Genomic DNA, 20,002 nt, shown 5'->3' with positions numbered 1-20,002 from the left:
CAGTAGAAAAGAGAAGGTAGCAACAAAGTGACAAAAATACAGGAGAAGATGTGAAATATATACTGAAACTTCAAAGAACAGATTTTCAAATGTGAAAGATGAGGCTTTGAAAGCTAGCCAAACAAGTGTATTCGCTTTAAGGAGGGACTCTTAAGTATGAGGACTCTTGAAACATTAAGACAGGGATGTCATGTCAGATGTAAGGGGCAATGTGAAAAAAAAGGCATGAAGCATAAAGGCAAATATTGGCAGAGTACAAGATATAAAGGTAGAGGGTAGGGAGAAACAAGATTTAAGATGTAGGCAGGGACAAAGAAGTTGAACAGCATCTTGAAAGCAAGGATGAGATGTGGGTAAACTAGATAGATACTGATACACAGAGCACTGAAGATGTCATAGGGAGAATGAGATAGTGTCAGACCAGTAGGAAAGGAAAATAATCTACACTGCAATATGCAGACACGTTGAAGAGCAGAGCATCAGGGTGTTTGGAGAGAACAAAGTGACAATACTTTTAAGTTACAGTAGTAATGGGAATATCTAAGAAAGCATCTTTAGAAAAGCTTTTTTCTTTACTTACTTTTTTAAAGGAATATATCAGAGGTTTGGTATAGTTAAGTAGTTTTTTATCATGGCTACTGAACAGTAATCATATTACTGAAACAATAGGAGACTGAAAAGAATTGAGATTTCTATGCTGAAATCCCAAAATTTGTTGTTTTAAGAGGATTTATTGGAATTAATTGTATGGACTGCTAACCATACTTGTGATACACCTGGGCTGAATTTACACGAGGGTGGAGCTATTTGCCATTTGCCATAGTTATTAAACACAGCATTTAGAACAAATGAAGTTTTAATTATTGGTCAATCCGTGTTTGAATTTCTATTATGGGCTTGTCTAAACTGGTCTGACTGCTTCCGTAGCTGTAGGGCTTTTGCCACGTCTTTACCCTATATGCAACACTGTGACTCATGATACTTACAACACTATAAAACAGGTACTTATATCCTGTGCAACTGGTTTCAGTGGAGCTGCTTGTGCTTACTCAAGGTCAGAATCTAGTCCTAGATATTTAGTGATTTAAATATGATATAAAGAGGAACAATGTTTTTATCTTCCTTTCAAATACTAGGCATAGAAGTAGGATATGTCTTCATGAAGGTTAAGGTCTTAAAATGAAACAGAATACCATGATTTGCAAGCAGTAAAATTAGCAGAACTTCCTGAGATCAGATATATAGGACAGTATTTAAAATGGGTGTTTACTGTGATACTGTGTTTACAATACCTCTGTCAACAGAATAAGAATCACCCAAAACAGTGCAATACATTTAACTATGACAAATAGTAAAATGCCCAGTTTTTAATGACACCCACTGGATGTATGTTTATAACATCAGCTTCTTGAGCAACCAGAGATACAGCAGGCTGATGTTGACAATCAACTTGAATGCATATAGCAGTGACACTAACGTAGTCTCCCAGGCCTGGTCTACACTGGGTTGGAGGGGGAATCGATCTAAGATACGCAACTTCAGCTATGAGAAGAGCTTAGCTGAAGTCGACGTATCTTAGATAGAATCACTTACTTTGTGTCCTCGCGGCATGGGATTGACAGCTGCCACTCCCCCATTGACTTTGCTTTTGCCTCTCACCAAGCTGGAGTTCAGCAGTTGACGGGAGAACAATCAGGGATCAATTTATCATGTCTACACTACACACGCTAAATCGATCCCCGATAGATCGATTGCTACCCGCCAATCCGGCGGGTGATGTAGACGTACCCCCCAGACCTGAAGAAGAGCTCTGTGTAAGCTCGAAATCTTGTCTCTCTCACCAACAGAAATTGGTCCAATAAAATATATTACCTCACCCACATTGTCATGCCACACAACAGTCAAGAGAAAAGAATTTGTGAGTGGGTCCACCTCAACTTGCTAGGGTAAACATGTAAAAACTACAACTTGCTCTGTGTGCACCTGAGTTCTAAAACATATTAGCTACCTTGTTTTTAGAAGCACGTCTTTTCATACTGTAGACAAGGTGTGGCAGGGTAGGGATACGACCCGCTTTAAAGCCCTGCCAAAATGCTGGCTGCAGCCTGGTTTTCTGGCCAAGAGGCCAGGTGTAGAGATGCAGGTACTCAGCAGGGAGCCCAGCTTCAAGCCCTAAGGAGGGCTGGCTCAGAGAAACATACTGAGCTAAGTAGTGACAGCTGGGCTGGAGCAGGAGAAGGTTATAAAAGCCCTGGGCAAACCTCAGTGAGGAGGCTAGCCTGGGAGGAGACAGGAGGCCAGTATTTCTGTTTCCTTGCCAACAAGGAAGCCTCAAGGACCAGGAGACCTTGGGGAGGGTCTATGGGGCACTAACTGTTGGGGGATCAGGGAACTGCATAAGCACTGTAAATAAAGACATTGGGATGATCCAAAAAATAAGAGGCTCTTTATAATAATCAGCCTAAACACAGGGTGCAGGCCCAAAAGTGGGAGAGCCTGCATGGGACCCTGTGACACAAAGCCACAGGGAAAGTGATCACTCTAAGAAGAGGGGGCTGACATACTCTTATGGACAATACAACAGCAAGTTCTTGCAGACAGATGAGATAGAAGCATGACTGACAAGGAAAGATAATTAAACATGCTCAGTTCTGAGGGTTTGAGTGTGATAAGCATAATAGATGAAAGTAAAGGAGGAGCATGGAGTATATTCCATGTATAAAAAGCAGATTCTCCAGTAAGGAAAGAGGTAGCTGCTTTTGGCATACAACTCCAAATTCTGCTACCAAATGTCTAGTGACAAATTGGGAACTTCACTGCATTGTGAATTACTGTTGCAGTCATAAGAGTCTCAGCTTGTAGGCTATTCAGGTCCGTTTTGTAATAGGTAAAAGCCAATAATGGTTGGACTGGTCACATTTCTACACAAGGGGCACCAATTTAGTATAAAAAAAGGAGAAACAGCATTGTGTGTTTATAGGATGTGTGTGGGGGAAGAGGGGTATAAGTGCATTTAGAGGGTCAGAAAAGGGTAGGCTTGACCAAGGAGTTTCTGCAAATGACAGCATAAAAGATAAAACAGCTAAAATATGCAGACGTGGACAGCAAAGAAAAAAAAACAAACAGAGAGAGGAAATTGTAGGAGAAAAATAATCTGTAAAAGGGAAATTTAAAACAAACACTCATGGGGATGTCTCTAAAATATTTGCTGACAAGAAAAGAAAAGAAAAGCAAGGCAATATAGAAGAAAGAAGTACATCCATACAATAGTGATTTTTGCACCATTGTCTTATCTGAAATATACAAGAGAAGCCTACAAAGAGATTTAAATTTGCCAAGATATTGGTCAGAACAGCTACTTTCTTAAGGAATATGCAGAAGATGATTTAGACGTAGGTAATATAACAGTTTATTCAGGGAATACGAAGATATAAAATAATAAGTATATGAAATTAAAGAGCCAAATTCTACTCTGACTAGCAATCCCATTGAGTTCAATAAGGTTCTAAAGGGTAAACCTGGGCAGAATCTGGTCCCAAGTAAACAAGCTATGTTATTTCAATTAGCCTAGATTGGCTGTGTTAACAGAACATTTCAATTGCTCAGCAAAATACCATCTAGATTGAAGGGAATGAATAAATCCAACAAGTAGCTTTTTGCCCCGCAAGATAATGCTTGGTGAGATGATGCCAGAAAGTAGTTTCAATACTTGACATTAAGTGGTATTGAAATTTATGACTCAAATACAGCTGAAAAGCCCAAAAGTGAACATTACAGCTCTAGAGGGTAAGGGATGTAGTGGAAATGTATTAAGCCAACTTTGCAAATACTAATCTTTTGACCAGCAAGACACAACCTGACCTGGCACAAGTCCACAGAGTTGTTCTGTCTCACACCAGCTGCCACTGGACCCAAGGGACTTCAAACTGAAGATGAAGTAGCAACTCCTTGATTCTGCCTTCTTTTCCTCATCCACCCTTCCTATACCAGGTTGGGAAAACTGGGGTGCATGCCAGCCCTACCTTGCCCAATCCAACCAAAAAATTCCTGTACGCCCTGGGAACCCTGAAATAGATTGTTCACCAGTTTTAAATGTTTTGTGTCGCTGGAGCAGCAGAGCAGGCTGATGAATCCGGCCCTGAATTTATACTATGTAGTCGACTTCTTACACTCAGTTAAAGGTGGAGGAAGTCTGAAGGAAAGAGAATTAAAGTATACTGAGCTGCCACCTTTTAATGCTTTGGAGCAGAACATTAGAGCTATGATCATACAGTAGTATGAAACTGTTTACTTACACTGTGGGAAACTAGAAAAGGAGCAATTTTAGCCTTAGTGATGAGTAATTCTGAGATCATCTGAAATCAAGATGTGGGAGGGGAGTTAGCTCGCCATCACCATTATGTTATGTTTATATTTCAGAGCCTAACAAGACCAAAACAAGAGAACAAAGAGATACACATTTTCAGTAGAGGAAATTCTATAAAATTCTATAAGAATGCACATAGGACTGTAAGAAACAAAGGGTATGCTTACAATGCGAAACCAAAAACCCTGCGGTGGCAAGTTTCAGAGCCCAGTTCCACTGATTTGGACTAGCCCTATGGGACTAAAAATAGCAGTGCAGATGTTCCTGCTCAGACTAGAGTTCAGGTTTTGAGACCCTTCTCCCCCACACATCAAATTTCAGAGCCACATTTACAGTGCTGTTCTTAGTCTAGTAACATGAGCCTGAGTCAGTTGACCCAGTCTCTGAGACTTGTTGCTGCAGGTTTTTTTTGCAGTGTAGATGTACCCAAAGCCAGAGAGCCAACAAAATAAGGAACTGAAAACTGCTCTAAAGAATGAAAATGTAATGACTCAGTGTTATCCTTGTTACCTGTCAGTAGAGTGACCAGATATCCTGATTTTATAGGGACAGTCCCAATTTTCGGGTCTTTTTTTATATAGGTTCCTATTACCCACCACTCCCAGCACTGATTTTTCACATTTGCTGTTTGGTCACCCTACCTATTGATAACACATAAGGAGACAAAAAAGCTAGTGTAGATGAACAAGAAATGCAAACACATTATTTAAGGACATATGCTTAAAACAAAATGTCAGTTACAGAAGAAGACTATAACCAAAGAATGAAGTTAAAGAAATGGGGAAACAATATAAAAATTAAAAACAAAAAGATTTTGAAAGACAATAACAGAGTTGTAGGTAAATAAGTTGTTTTAAAATAAATGAATAGGGAGTATAGTCTCTTACAGACAGTAAGAAAAATTAGAAAGCGAGGTAGACAATGTTATAAATTAAATTGCACCTTATGTTTCAAAGCATAGAAATAAGAAACAGCATTTCTAAGAGGAGCAACAAAATACTGAAGTTGACTAAATTTATGTCTGAAAAATTCATACCCTTATTATTTACCTCAACTCTTGCCCTGTTCTGATCTTATTGGAAGTGTAAGCTCTTCACAGCACAGAGCTTTAAAGGGCTATATAGAGAATCGTCACCCTTAAATCCTGACATGTTTTCATTAACTTAATAGATATGTTTACCTCAGCATCTGAAGTATTATCTGAACTTCCTTACTATAGGGAATGCTACATTTACAGATACACAGTTACTACAAATATAGAGGTAAAGTTATTTAGTTATCTAAGGCAACTGGCAAGTATTTAAGCGTCCAAATTCCATGGACATCTTTGAAAATATCAGCCTATGTCCCTCAAAGTATCTCAGCACTTCTTCTTGATTCCACTTTGCTACTGAACTAGGAAAAAATGACCATCTTCACACTTAATCCTTTTATCTTCAGACAAGGCACCAACACCAAAAACAGTGAAGTACTCCTTTGCACCGAAGGTCTGATGCTGTCTTTACTTTTGCCCATTTGTTTTCCTCCAACGATCTTCCATGTGCCCAACAGATCACTCAAAATCCCACCCTAATCCCTTCCCCCACTGTTAACTTCAGTTCAACTACGCAACCTTTGAGTTTCTATTTAAAACGCCAAACACAAAAGTGAGTAAATGACACAAATGTAACAATGGCTCTGGGTACAGAAACAGGTGAGGAAAAAATTTAACAGAAGAGGGGATTTCTGAGTTCTTGTTTATAGCTTTCTGCATATCTTGACACCAGTGGCCTGAAACCCAATTGAAATCTTCTATTGATAAAGGGCTATCAGGTCCATGCTACTGACCCAAGCGTGGGTCTGTGGAGAAGAGCCCAGGATGGAGAACACTAACTGGGACAGAATTAGAAAGTTCTGATGTAAAGAAAGTCAGTATCATTTACAAAAAAAAAAAAAAAAAGAGAACCAACAAATATAGGTTACATTATGAGGGAAATGACAACAAAAAAATTTTGACAGACAAAAATTCTGGACATTCTGTAATTTACCCAGCTTTGCAATAAACAGTGAAAACAATCAAATTTTGTAAGCACAATACATGGTAAACTATCTGAATGGATAAAGAACTGTCTTGGTTTTAAAGCCAAGTGATACTTGGTGAACTGAAACAATAGAGGTGGAAGGTGGCAACTAAGTGCAATAACAGAACAAAATCTACCAATGATTCAGAACTGATAGTTAAAGGAAACAGACAATACAAAGAGGGGAGGAGGGACAGTGACCATAAGAATGATTTCTACAGACTAAAATTAAAGGCTGATAATTGGCTTATCCAGCTCAGTTTGGAGACTGAAGCTTAGGTCCAAAAAATGAAATTTGAATGATTTCTACTGTTTCATGGTTATGCCACAAACTACTCTGCAGGAAGAGAAAACTGGAGGTAGAGACAGTTAACATTCTAATATCTTCAGCACTGTGCTTAATGGCAGTAAATAGCAAGCAAACACCTGGGATACATAAAGAGAGGTATTATTAAAGATACTGTGTCCTGGGAAATTCCCTACTTGCGTATGAGGCAGAAATGCGAATACATTTGCATGCAAATCTTATGAACTGATACAAAATTATTCTTCAACTGTTCCATTTCTAAATTTCATAAACAAATCTGGAGAATCTAAGAAGCATAATGAGATTCCGACATGCCTAGCAAAACATTCCAAGGCATTTGAAGGTTGTTAGAGGGTGCATGTTTAAACAGTATTCTGAGGTAAAATGTATTTTATACTTTTGGTGGGACAGATTTTGTAAAAAGACTCCCTAGATAAGCTTGTCATCAAGGTAAAAGAGAGTAAGTAAGTTATTCAAGCCCGCATCTTAAAACACCTAAAAATCTTAGATCTTTAGACGTTTTGCACGTCCCAAGCCACAGAAAAAATTAAATTAAAAACATATAGTACTTGAGAATGTAGTGTGGAACAGCAACAATCAGACCATTGCAATGGAAAGAGGCAAGAAGGTTATGGTATCAAGTGACTGTCACAAAAAGTATCAGAATTAATGCACTTCTATCCTTTGACATTTAATCTAGTTATTGGCAGCTGGTACTGTCCAAGTCCCTTCCTTTCTAACCACAAGGAGACTGAATTCTAGCCTCCAGTTTCTATTGCTTGGACATAAGTCACTTGGGACTCAGTGAAGAAAAGTACTTAAACAGGTGCCTAACTAAGTATGTGAGTAATCCTACTTCAATGAAAATACTTGTGCTTAAAGTTAGGCATATGCTTAAGTACTTTGCTGAAATGAGGCCACTAATAATACTTCCATTACCTCATAGATAGGAAATCCCACATAGGAAGATATGTGACTCTTTTCTCAAAGTGCCAAAATGTTCTTTTTACTATGAAATTCAATGTTATCTTCCCATGCATGACCAAGTATGACTAATCTATTCAGGTTAGTGGAACCTACACATAAAGCTCTAATGCTGGCTTTTAGTTAATGGGCATAATCAACTGGTGCAAGGTGAGAGATCCTGCATTAGAGAAAAAGGAAATCCCAAAGACATTGGCAAAGGGGATAAAACACTTTATATTATAATCTTAATTGTAGACAATTCAGTTTTAAAGGCCAATACTATAATCTTACACCTTCAGCTATGAATCAGCTGCTTTTTTAGGTTATTTACCTTATCTTTGATTTTGTCAGCTCTGGTATCCAAAAGCTGGTTTGTGTTTTGTTCCTGGTTACATTTGCGACCTCCCCCTCCTGAAGTTATAGCCTTTGCTTGTCCTGCAGAGCTTGCAGTGGTAGTGAGCAATACTGATGTGTTGACCCCAGATACTGATGTTGTACTGTTTCCATTTACTGATCCATTCACACCTTAAAAAGATTAAAAACTGTGATTTACAGAATTGCAGACATTAAGCAGTCACTTCCATGATGAGTTATGGTCATATTAGCCTATATTAAGTGTACCCGTAGCAAGAGGTCAGAACCATCCGGTAAAGACATATTTAAATCCTACAATATATTGTCCTATAAAACACAGCTACCTCAAGAAAAGGAGTAATTTGGAGGGAAGGCGGGTTGTTTGTTGTTTTTAAGGAAAACATGACAATACCTATAAGGAGACATAGAAGACTGGATTGAATAATTTGTAGTTTACTGTCAGAAATCAAGAATTGTCTATTTTCAACAATACACTCAAAGTTTAGCCAATAAAGATACAATTTACTCTGTTGCAAAATAAAGAGCTTAAAAACATACACTGTGCTAAGCCTCTGCTAGGAGGAATCCCTTCATATCTTAAAGGCAAAGAGAGAAGTGTGTGTAGGAAGCTGCATCTGCAGCTTGTTACTGTGCAAGGCCTGTTGGGGAGTGGAGAGATATCAATGAAGAAAAAGTGAGAAACTCAAAAAAATTTCATTTGAAATCAGACAAGTTTTAGTTTTACAAATTAGGTTTCAAAAACTAAGTTTTTCAAGAGGTAATCCTTGACACACACATAATTTCCCATTCTGGGGGTCTGGAATCTTGACCACGTGGACTTGGGAGCATGGAAGAGGATGCCAAAAATTTCGTGACTACTGCCCATCCATCAAGATCTCAGTTAAATTATGTAAATTATAATTTATACTACATAGAGAGAGGATGTGTGATGGCACTGGATAAAGGTTTTATTGGTGTGAATTTGGAATAATTTGCAGTAAGAAATCTGAAGGCCATGTCCAACTGCTGCACCGTCATTTTTTTTTAAAGAGACGGCACTTAGAGGCTTGCATAACTAAGGCACAAGTCCTGAACTCAGCATCTGGCTCAAATACCTTGGCTTAATGACACACAGGGTGTGGGTGTGTGAAGGGAGAGGGGCCCTCTCTCACTACCACCCCCCAAAATCTCCTGGGGAAGTGAGGTGAAAAACAGGAACATCTGAAAAATTACGATATCCTATGGTCCTTCCCCGCCTTTCCCTGCATACTGCTACCCTGGAGGTGGGTACAGTCCCCCAGAGCCAGCCCCCAACTTTGACGACGTAGTGGAACTGTATTTGCTACAGGTGACTGAATATGGACTTGTATATCAACCTACTCCTTTAAAAACAAATCTGCTGTGTATACTCGGTATGCAATGGCCTAGATATATAATCATAGAAAAACAAGAAATCAAAAATATATGTCCTAGAAGTGGTATTCAGTGATTGAAAGCCCACACTGCCAAAATAAACTTAGACTAAATTGTTTAGATATGGCAAGGATGATGATGATGATGATGAATTCAAAGTAAAACTCATGCACACTACCAGAAAAACTCATGCACACTACCAAAAAATCATATAGGCCAGGGGTCTGCAACCTACGGCAACCTACGGCACGCGTGCCACCTTTGGCAAGCGAGCCCATTTTGCCTGGAATGCGGCTGCCAGCCGGGGTCCCAGCCGCCGGCCCCGCTCAGCCCACTGCCAACTGAGTGAAAGGAACCCCAGGCCAGTGAAAGGAACCCCAGGAGGCTGAGCAGGGCCGGCGGCCAGGACCCCAGACCGGTGGCAGGTGCGCCCCCCTGCCTCCCTCCTCACGGTGCTCAGGTTCTGCAGCTCCCGGGAGTGTGAGCCGCCGGGGCACAGGGCCCTGAGCCTGCTGCGGGAGGGGCGGCGGCAGCGGCTCTCACTCCTGGGAGCCGCAGAGCCCGAGCGCGGCGAGGAGGGAGCTAGGGAGAGCATGGGGACCGCCGCCCACATGTATCTGCTGCAGTAGGACCCCTCCCGGGGGGGAGCAGTGGGCCGCAGCCCAGGCCGGCGCGCCCCCCGGTTTCCCCCTCACCAACGCTCGGGTTCTACGGCTCCCGGAAGTGTGAGACGCTGCCCCTCCTGCAGCTCCCCCCTTCCCACTGCCTCAGCACTCCATGTGGAGTTTTGCCTCCATGTGGAGCCAGCGTCTGACCGGCATGGGCCTGGTAAGAGGAGTGCCAGGGGACAGTCAGCAAGCAGGGGGAGGGTTGGATGGGTCGGGAGTTCTGGGGGGTCCTGTTGGGGGTGGGGAGTGGTTGGATGGGGTGTGGGAGTCCCTTGGGAGCTGTCTGGGGGTGGAGGGGTGGATAAGGGTTGGAGCAGTGAGGGGACAGGTAGAGGGTAAGAGTCCTAGGGGGGCAGTTGGGGAGGTGGTCTCAGGAGGGGGCAGTCAGGGGACAAGGAGCAGGGAGGCTTAGGTAGGGGGTGGGGTTCTGGGGGGCAGTCAGGGAAGGGGTCCCAGGAGGGGGCAGTCAGGGGACAAGGAGTGGGGGGGGTGGGGGTTGGAGGTTCTGACCGGGGCAATCGGGGTGGGAAGTGGGAGGGAGCGGATGGGGGCGGGGCTAGGGCAGGGCTCTCCCCTCTTTTTTGATTGTTGAAATATGGTAACCCTAGGTGAGGGGAGAGACAGGGGGTGTATGGGGGCTGGCGCTCACATATATCCACTGAAGACTGCAGGAGCCCCCGGGGAGGGAGCGCTGGGCCGCAGCCTGGGCAGGAGGGGTGGGGGGGCACAGCTGCTCCCCGCTAGCAGTGCCGCTGCTTTTGCAGGGCTGCTGCCCCCTTGCACTGCGCCAGCTCCTCCATGGCTGGTGCTTGCTGCTGCCGCAAGCAGGATGCTCTGGCTCTCCGGTGCCTCCGGAAGGCGGCTCCTCCCTGCCGAGCTGCTGCAGCGGCCCAAGCCCAGAAAAGCCAGTGAGTGGATTTGGGGCAGGGGCCATCTGGGTGGAGTGGGGAGGGATCGTGGGGGGACTGTGCACCCTCCAGGGGTGTTCAGGGGGCGGAGAGGGGGGAACCTGGTCTGGGGAGCAGCCCCTGGGCACGGCTGGCCCCTGGGCTCGTTGGGATTTACCCCTCAATGAACTGATGTGCAGGGGAGGGGTACAAGTTTTGCCTAGAGTGCAAAATATCCTTGCACTGGCCCTGCCCCAGGGGGTACATGCACCCCAAGTTAAGAACCACTTCACTAAACTGATAAGATCTGCATTTTAATTCAATTTAAAACGAAGCTTCTTAAACATTTTAAAAAACTTGTTTACTTCACATACAACAACAGTTTATAGACTTATAGAAAGAGAGACCTTCTAAAACCATTAAAATGTATTACCGGCACGCAAAACCTTAAATCAGAGTGAATAAATGAAGACTCAGCACACCACTTCTGAAAAGCTGCCGACCCCGATATAGGCTCAGGCTTGTTTTATTCATGTTACAACTTCAGCTGTTACCTTTTTCTAAACCACCTCGACTATTTTTTCCTGTAGTTCTTGAATGGAATGAACTGGAATCATGATTCTGGGCAGGAGGAGCAAATAGTGGTGGAATTCCCAGAAGAGGTGGGAAAAAAGCAGCCCCTGTACGAGTGTGCACATCTGTTCGCCACCATTCTGTACCTCAAAGAAGAAGAAAAAGGAAAAAACCCCAAAACATTAGTTATCTCACTCAATTTATTTTTTTAATCTTCATCTAATGAAGCTTCTGTGTGCAATTTACAGCAGATCCACAAAATAAATTCTGCCTATTTTAAAGTGACTTAAAAGTACAAGTGTCACTGACTCTCTCTTGGACTTACACTCTGAAGTTATTTAAGAGCTTTTGAAAATTACACCCTAAATTGTTATTTATTTCCATTTTGAAAACAAGCACATAAAAAAAAACCCACGTAAGTTGCAATGCTGAGGTGACCACAACAAAATTACATTGGTGCTCTTGAACATCATCAGGAAACACAGGTCACTTTTGCATGCTTATCATCTATCATGTGAAAAGTGAGAGTGAGTCTATGTTGTGCCTCTTAAGAGGTGCAGCCCAGAACTCCCAGGTCAGGGAGACAAGGTGCTAAGGTACCTTTATATCCAGTGAACCCTCCCAATTTTTATCTACTCTGGGTTCTCTATCGTAACTTGAACATCCCTGGGAACCTCTCCAAATTGAGATAGCCTGGGACTGCCCTGTTGTACACAGTGATGCCAGGAACCTGTACAGCTCTGCCCCAGACATGACCATTGTGCCCCCAGCCCTGCCTCAGTTTCCCTCCTACACCAACATTTGAAAAAAAGAGTCCTTAAAAGGCCATCTTTTAATAGTAGTACTTTTTTTGTTTTGTTTTGTTTTACAGAGCATGGGGGGCGGGGGGAGGAAGAATCCTCCCACACCCAGAAAGTGCTGTCAGGGCTCCTTTATGCCACTCCTGCATTTCTACACAACATAAAGAGGCCTGAGTAGGGGATGAGAATCTCACTTTGAAAACGTTGAAAAAAACTGAGAATGTGTTTTACTAACAAAACAGGAAATCAGTTTTAGTCTTGAATAATTTATGAAATCTCCTTTTTTCAGGCAGATCAAATATACAGCCATTTGACATGGTCCCTTAGTAATCAAAATAATTGAATTTTAAACACAGCAGCATCTTAGAATTTTTGTGGCATCTTTCACCTGGAAAGTCCCCAAAATACTATATATTAAATATTGTACATAAAACAGAGACAAGGTGGGTGAGGTAATATCTTTTATTGGACCAACTTCTGTTGTGAAAGAGAGGAGCTTTTGAGCTTACAGAGCACTCAAGCTAGACCAATAAGAGACATTACCCCCTCTTTAGTATCCTAGGACCACCATGGCTACAACAACACTGCAATTATACTGTACATATGGCATCTCAGACACACAGACATCTCTGATGCAGAGATTGGTAGTGAGGTAGACAACCTCTGCACCATTCACTGCCCAGAAGTGTTGATGCCTGAGCTTGTACTGGGATCCATGATGGCATACGAATCTGCCCAAGACAACTGTTTCGCAGTATCAGGGCCATAGTTTGCAATAGCTGCTGAAGTTACTGCAGTGGAGCCAACTTAAAAACACTTGTTAGAATGGACACATTTATTCAGCAACAAACCAAAACACACAGCATAATCCAGAAAAAAGAACTTTTAAATCACTTCCAAAGGAATAAAAAAAAACTGTTAAAAGAACAAGCTCCTTTGCTTAAAAAGAAAAAAAAACTGGTAAAACAACTGGTTCATGTTTTGGCAAGGGGAAGATCTTTTTGAAACTTCTTTTAAATAAAAGGGGGGCGGGGAGTGGAGGGCGAGGGTCATGATCTTATACTACCTGTAACAAGAGAGTGTCAGAAATAAGATCTGTAAATGCAAATATGACATAAGTACAAAAAAAGTTTGGACTTCATAAAACAAAGCAGTTAAGCAAGTGTGTAGTGTGTACTGCTACATAAAATACTGTAACTTCTGAAAGAGAAAGGGAACTTACAGTTCCCTTCATGGCTTGCCACACTGTTTTTGTTTGTTTTGTTTTGTTTTTTTAAATGGTGGTCGCAGCTCTTTTGATTGTGTTGTTCAACAGTAAGGGAAGAAATTGTCATAACGTATTATGCTATTTTACACAACAACAAAAAAACCCAAATAACCTCTCAGTGTTGCTGATCAGGCCAATGGAGAATAAGATTATGGAGTAAGCTTCCACAGGAAATAATGGAATTCCTATTACCAATATGATTAATAGTATAGATTGACAGAGCACTAGAAAATACACGGTACGGAACAATCTCCACAAGTAACAGGATAGACTAGATGACAAATAGGCCTTTTATATCTAACTCATGTTATTTTTTGAATTAGTGTCCTCCTCTTGGAAATTGCTGCTTTAAGGTTTCCTCTGTGCAATCATGCTTTTAAAAAAAACAAAACCAAATATACTCTAAAAAAGCAGCAAGCATATGCATCAGCTTTGAGTAAGTACCATGTGATCAAGTTGAGAACCTGAAGAATCCATTGCTCCACAGGAATGCTTCATTTTTAAAGAGATGGTATCAACTTCAATACAGTATAAAGATGGAAATTGTACCAACAGGTGGCAAATTCTGCTGTTATTTACATTGATGTCAATTTCTCTAGTGAAGTTAATAAAGTTACACCTGATTTACATCAGTGTAGTTGAGAGTAGAATTTAGCCTTTTATTTTAAAACAGTCAGTTAGAATTACTATTCAAGAAGAGAATTTGGAAAGGACGGTTAGATTATGTGTCATGTTTTACATTCATTGGCTGACACTATTAATGGTTATGAAAACTGGATTGTGAACAATGCCGGTGACAAATACATTGATCTTATAACCTGCCATGGTGTCACTCAATATCAAGTATGTAAACTAAACAAAGAGCAATGAATTCACAGTAAAATGTGATGGAAGAAGGTGATTACTGCTCAGAAAAAGGTAAGAATATTTGCGATGTATCAAGATGTGGAGACTACCTGAGAAGGAGAATACACTACCATGTGCTAAGAAGGGAACACAAAGAGAATGGTGACAGGGCAGCACAAAGGATGGAGTAACACAAATACCAAGCAAGAAAATTGCTTGTCCCTGGTGCGAGGTGCCACCTTCAAAGATTCAAATGACACAGAATGGCTATGTACAGTTGTATAGCTATGTATAGTTATGTAGACTTTCTATATTGTCTGATATTATATCAAATGGGATGTATAAACTCAACACAGTCTTTTAGCAGGACAGCAAAGCAAAATTCTCTGAGAAAATGTACAACTAAAACTCTCTATATATACAATCTTAGTCATAAAAAAACTGTACCTTTATAGATAAGATGCTTCCGGGTTAACTGAAGCACCCAAGAGGTCTCTTTTCCAAGACCATCACTGAAAAGCAGATAAGTAATGATTTAGGGCCTGATCCTAAGGGATGCTGAGGAAATGCAACTCTCATTGAAGTAAAATAAACAATTTTCTTAAACACAAAGGATTGACATCTATGGTAAATGTGGATGTTCAGCAACTCTCAGAATAAGGCTTAGAGTAAGTAACTGTCATTCTATTGCACCAACATCCAGTAGATAAAATGGTTACAGCTGCATGAATCATTCAGCATAAAAGAGACAAACCAATGAACTACAATATTGTCCCAGGATTAAGGTCTTCTGCTATGATATAATTTTAACCTTCTAGACTTCACCTCAACATGGATTTCCTCTAAATGCCTTGCCTCTGTCTAGTTGTGAACCTTTATCTAGTGACAACATTCTACTTCTGTTCTATTTACATGATTTCTAAAATATAACTAGGTCATTCTGGCAAACAAAGTAAAAGATTACAAGGAATTACAAGGTTTGCTCAGGGTTTTTATCAAGAGAGGATGAGTAAGCCAAGCGGAATTTTGGAGGTAGAATTCTATTCTTACAAATTCTATTTAAAAAAAAAATACAGTCTTTACACATAGTTCAGTTCCTAGAAAGGAAAATCCTGTTGTCGTGAAAAAATATTCTGTTGCAATCTACAGAAGACTGAGTTACGAAAACACTTCACTTCATCAGGAGACAAATTTTGCCACCCACACTTCTCTACGATGCTCAATGTGTATTAAGATATGAGGTTTGTTTCCCCAGGGGATTAAAGAGTTCTAAATACTAGCAGAATTAGGATGTGGGAAAATACTAGCAGAATATCTGACACCTTAAGATGGAAGTCAGATGCTACCAGGGCACATAATTTTGTACATGCAAAAAAACCGATCTCCCACAGAATTCTGCAATTTTGCTCAGGAAAGGGCTTATTAGAGCTTATTGTAAAATTTTACAAGATGCCACCATGAATAAAATTTATTACCAGTAACAGTTATCTAAGGGAGAGCAATAATAATCATTACCCTAAAGCAGTGTCTGTAGTATTTCCATACTTTGGGACCCTACTGAGTTGCTACAACTTGATAATTTTTAGGTACCTATTCACCTGGGGTAAAATTTTCAAAACTAGCTACAGAACCCAGGCTCTAAGTCTCATTTACAAAAGTGACAGGCACTTAGGATCCTAAGTCCCATTGACTTTCAATGAGACATGGGCACCCTAAGTCATTAAAGTGCTTCTGAAAATTTTAACCATTGTTCTTGACCCCCAAAGTGAAGAAAAATTCATGGTTCGTATCAATCACAGCTTGAGCTGACAAAGGACAACTAAAATCAACATTATCTCTTGAGCTTGATTAGAACTTTCACTATTACAGGTGTCGGACAGAAAACACAATTGAAAAAGTTACCCCAAAAAAGGGAGAATAGATCCATTACCCTTGCATCTTTTCTCAATATTAAATAAATACCTTCCAATGTTATTGTTTGTGATGAACACATACACCTAATAGAAACAAAGGCATGTTAAGATGAAAAAAAAAGAAAAAACAAGTGTCTGGCTGGTTAAACCTCACTATTGGCAAGAACACCTATTACTTCTGTTACACTATAGTGGTTCTTCGAGGATGACTCCTGAGAGGCTATTAGTGATAATCTCGGACAATCTGCAATGTTTTCCTTTCCTCACATTGTAAATTACACTCAGGAATTTCCTGGACATTGCCCAGCCCCAGATCTTGAGGTCTTTGACACAGGAAAGTTGAACCTCTTCTACCTTGCTTGTTGATGTAAAATAAATCACTGTCTATTTGAATTAGGACAGTTCATTGTTTCTTCTTCAGAAGGTTGAATATTCTTTGTAACAGATGTTTACCTGGAAAAGGTGCTAGTTGGGGATGTGCTGCTAAGGCTGTGGGAGTACCAAGTGTTCCCAAGCCACCAAACTCTGAATGCCCTGAGCTGGCTGTATGTAGACCAAAGACTGGGTGGCTGACCATTGGGAAGGCACTCGACACTGTGGACAGGTTACACGGTTGATCCCCAGCTGTTCTGAATAAATGTCCTGAGGGGAAAAAACAACACTTGAAATTGTACTATCAAAAACAGATGCTAATAATGTGAAGCCCAACCCTCATGCTTATAGAAAGTTTATAAAAATCTTTTCACATTTTTTAAAGAATGGCTGTGTAGTTTTACACGTAGTATCCTTTGTTATTACCATTCACTTCCTATAAAATACAGATATTATCTGGAAACATTAACAATCCTAATAAAAAGTTTGAAATATAAAAGATGGTAAAAAGATATAGTATTTATCTCTGTAATTATTTTAGTAGTCGAATGTTTTTCTATTCCCTTCAGATAGTGGTGCAGGATCAGAGATAACCCATTTTACTTCAATAGGAGGATGTGCAAATCGGGCACTCCTTCAGGATTCTGACCATCCTTACAGTAGATTTGAGAACGAATGAAAACAGACACTGTTGAATCTCCTCATCGAAAGCTAAGATTCCAGGATAAATGAGCACTTTTATTTTGCTTTTCAGGAGTCTTCAGGCTTCCTTTTTTTGCAAGTTTTCAGACAGTAAAAATAAGTGCACAAATATTTACTAAAATACATATATTTTAAATCTTTTCCTTTTAGAACTAAATTTTTATAAACACTTTCGGTTTTTGAAATGTTTGACAATTGTGCTCTCATTAAATGCGAAATGTCACCTTTCCTCTTCTAATAAATCTTTTCTTTGGAATCTGATTTAAACAGTTAGCTTCCTAATCATGTATTTGAACTAATATCTTAGCTCACTTTTCTCTTCAAAAAATAAACAAAATTCCTCTGTTCCCATTTTCCTAAATAAAGATTTTCTTTCTAAATCTCTTGTATGCATATAAGTGGTGGCAAGAGTAAAGCAAGTGCTTGACACTGCAGAAATACGGTATTAGTGTTGACGAGAAATAATTACAGTATACAAATTCTTTAGTATCAAAATAGTATGTATGGTATTTTAAAGATGAAAAATGTGATAGTCTTCTCTGTTTGTACTGCATCCAGCACAACGGTCCAGGTCCTGGACTAGGGCTCATATGCATTATGGTAAAACAAATAATAATCACTATTAGCACGGTCCTATTCCATTACCAGGTCTTCTAGTTCACCTACTTCAAAGATTTTGCTATTAAAGCTCTCATCCTTGCACCATTTCATCTCTTCTTCTATTGGTTCTATCTTGTCATAATTCCAGATTAGGAGCTCTCTGGAGCAGGGACCATCTTTTTTTAATTGTTTATATAGTATCTAGCACAACGTGGCCCTGATTGGGTAATGTAGGTACCACTGCAATGCAAATAATACACATCCCCACTTCCTTATTCACCTCCACATGGGTATATAGTTTTTCATTTTTGACCTTTGCCTATATTTATCTCCTTTATCTGACACCTTGTTATTTTTCAGGCCTTTATGTCAGCCATACAGAGATTCATTTGTTTTAATGAAATACTCAGCAGATATTGTTGTCTGACTTGAGTTTTTCCTTTGTGCCTGTTGATTTCCCCCTAGCGTCTAGTTTAAATAATTTTCACAAACCTTGTCACAGCTTTCTGTGACAGACGTCTGATTCCACTGCAATTAACATGGAGCCCACCCCTTCTGCCTAGGCTCTCCTTTCACCCACAGTGCTTAACAAATGTAATGAAATGCTGCTTCTTCGCATGTTCTCATTCACATCTTAAGACCCTGAAGTTTCTACAGTCTGTCTGACCCCGGGAGTGCACCTGGAAACATTTCAGAAAAACGACCATAGATGCTTAAGACCCTTCTTGATAAATTCAAATTTAGCTGCCAGGACTTCTTTCTTACACCACTATAGCACTGGTACCAATATACAGCATAATCATAGACTCAGCACTCACTAGAATTTTATTTGGATATGTCGTGAGATCCTACACCTTTGCAGCCTGAAAACATGTTGCAAAACAGTTCAAATGGCCATTACATATTTAGCTATTTCTAAAGATCAAATCCCCATCACCACAGCCTAGCTATATATCAGAATGGTAATTGCATCCCCCTGATGGACCTCTTTGGTGCATGAAGAACGTTCAGTCTCCTCTGTATTTATCAGAAGGAGTGTCTCAACTAAGACAGTTTGTCCTTTTGTCCCTACATGAAAATTGTACCAATACAAATTTTAATAAATTCCAACATTTATTCTGGTGCCCAGTAGTACAGGTGCAGTTTGGGTCTGAGGGGAGGGCAGCAACAAGTCTTAACACCTTTCAGCCACTAAAGTTTCATTTTCCTGCTGTATAATTGAGAAATGACCACAGAGAATGAAGGGTGTGTCTGTAGTCATCTTTGCCTTCTGCAGAACCACCTACACCTGGTTGTTCAACACAGTCAGGGCCGGCGCTTCCATTAGGTGACCCTAGGCGGTCGCTAGGATTTGGGGGGCAGTATTTTGTGTGCTCCCATCGTTCCGCCGAAGAAGGATCTTCTGCCGACGTGCTGCGGAAAACAGCGGCAGGCAATTGAGCAGCTCAATGACTGCCGCTGTCGCCTGCGGCACTTCAGCGGAAGGTCCTTCTTCGGCGGCGTGATGGGTGCGGAACCGGAAGCTCCCGCGCACCCTATGGGGAGCGCACAAAATGCCGCCCCCCCCGAATTCTGCCTAGGGCTCCAGAAACCCTGGCGCCACTCCTGAACATAGCACTGCTGAATGTCCCATTCCATTTTCCGGCCTCCAAAGGGAAGGTCGATATCTGAAACCTGTACCTCCAGGGATTTATTCATTAGCCAGCAGCTCCAGCCACTATATCTACTTATTTAGATGGTCCCCAGATCCGATGCGCAAACAAGTCACCACATCCTGGGCAACATATTCTCTCTCATGGGTTTGCTCTCAAGAAATAAACTCTGCCAATGTATGACACTTCTTCCACCTTCCAAACCTGATCTCTGGCCATGCAATTTCAGTACATCTGCATTTCTCAGACAACACAA

General features: G+C 40.8%; 1 protein-coding gene across 4 annotated transcripts in view; it reads right to left on the bottom strand.

Moving 5' to 3' along the window:
• BAZ2B (bromodomain adjacent to zinc finger domain 2B) overlaps positions 1–20,002 on the bottom strand; it is a 276,520-nt gene that overhangs the window by 122,826 nt on the left and 133,692 nt on the right. For all 4 annotated transcript variants that reach the window (XM_050969152.1, XM_050969151.1, XM_050969150.1 and 1 more), the window contains 3 exons: positions 16,874–17,062; positions 11,576–11,740; positions 8,031–8,224 (listed from right to left, as the gene is read on the bottom strand). In XM_050969152.1, coding sequence (XP_050825109.1) covers positions 8,031–8,224; positions 11,576–11,740; positions 16,874–17,062 — 548 coding nt within the window. The remainder of the gene's footprint in view (positions 1–8,030; positions 8,225–11,575; positions 11,741–16,873; positions 17,063–20,002) is intronic.

The sequence above is a fragment of the Gopherus flavomarginatus genome, chromosome 10, assembly GCF_025201925.1.
Source record: "Gopherus flavomarginatus isolate rGopFla2 chromosome 10, rGopFla2.mat.asm, whole genome shotgun sequence".
In the NCBI taxonomy this organism is placed as follows: domain Eukaryota; kingdom Metazoa; phylum Chordata; order Testudines; family Testudinidae; genus Gopherus; species Gopherus flavomarginatus.
Note: the sequence above shows the minus strand (reverse complement) of the source record. Positions and strands in the feature narration are given on the sequence as shown.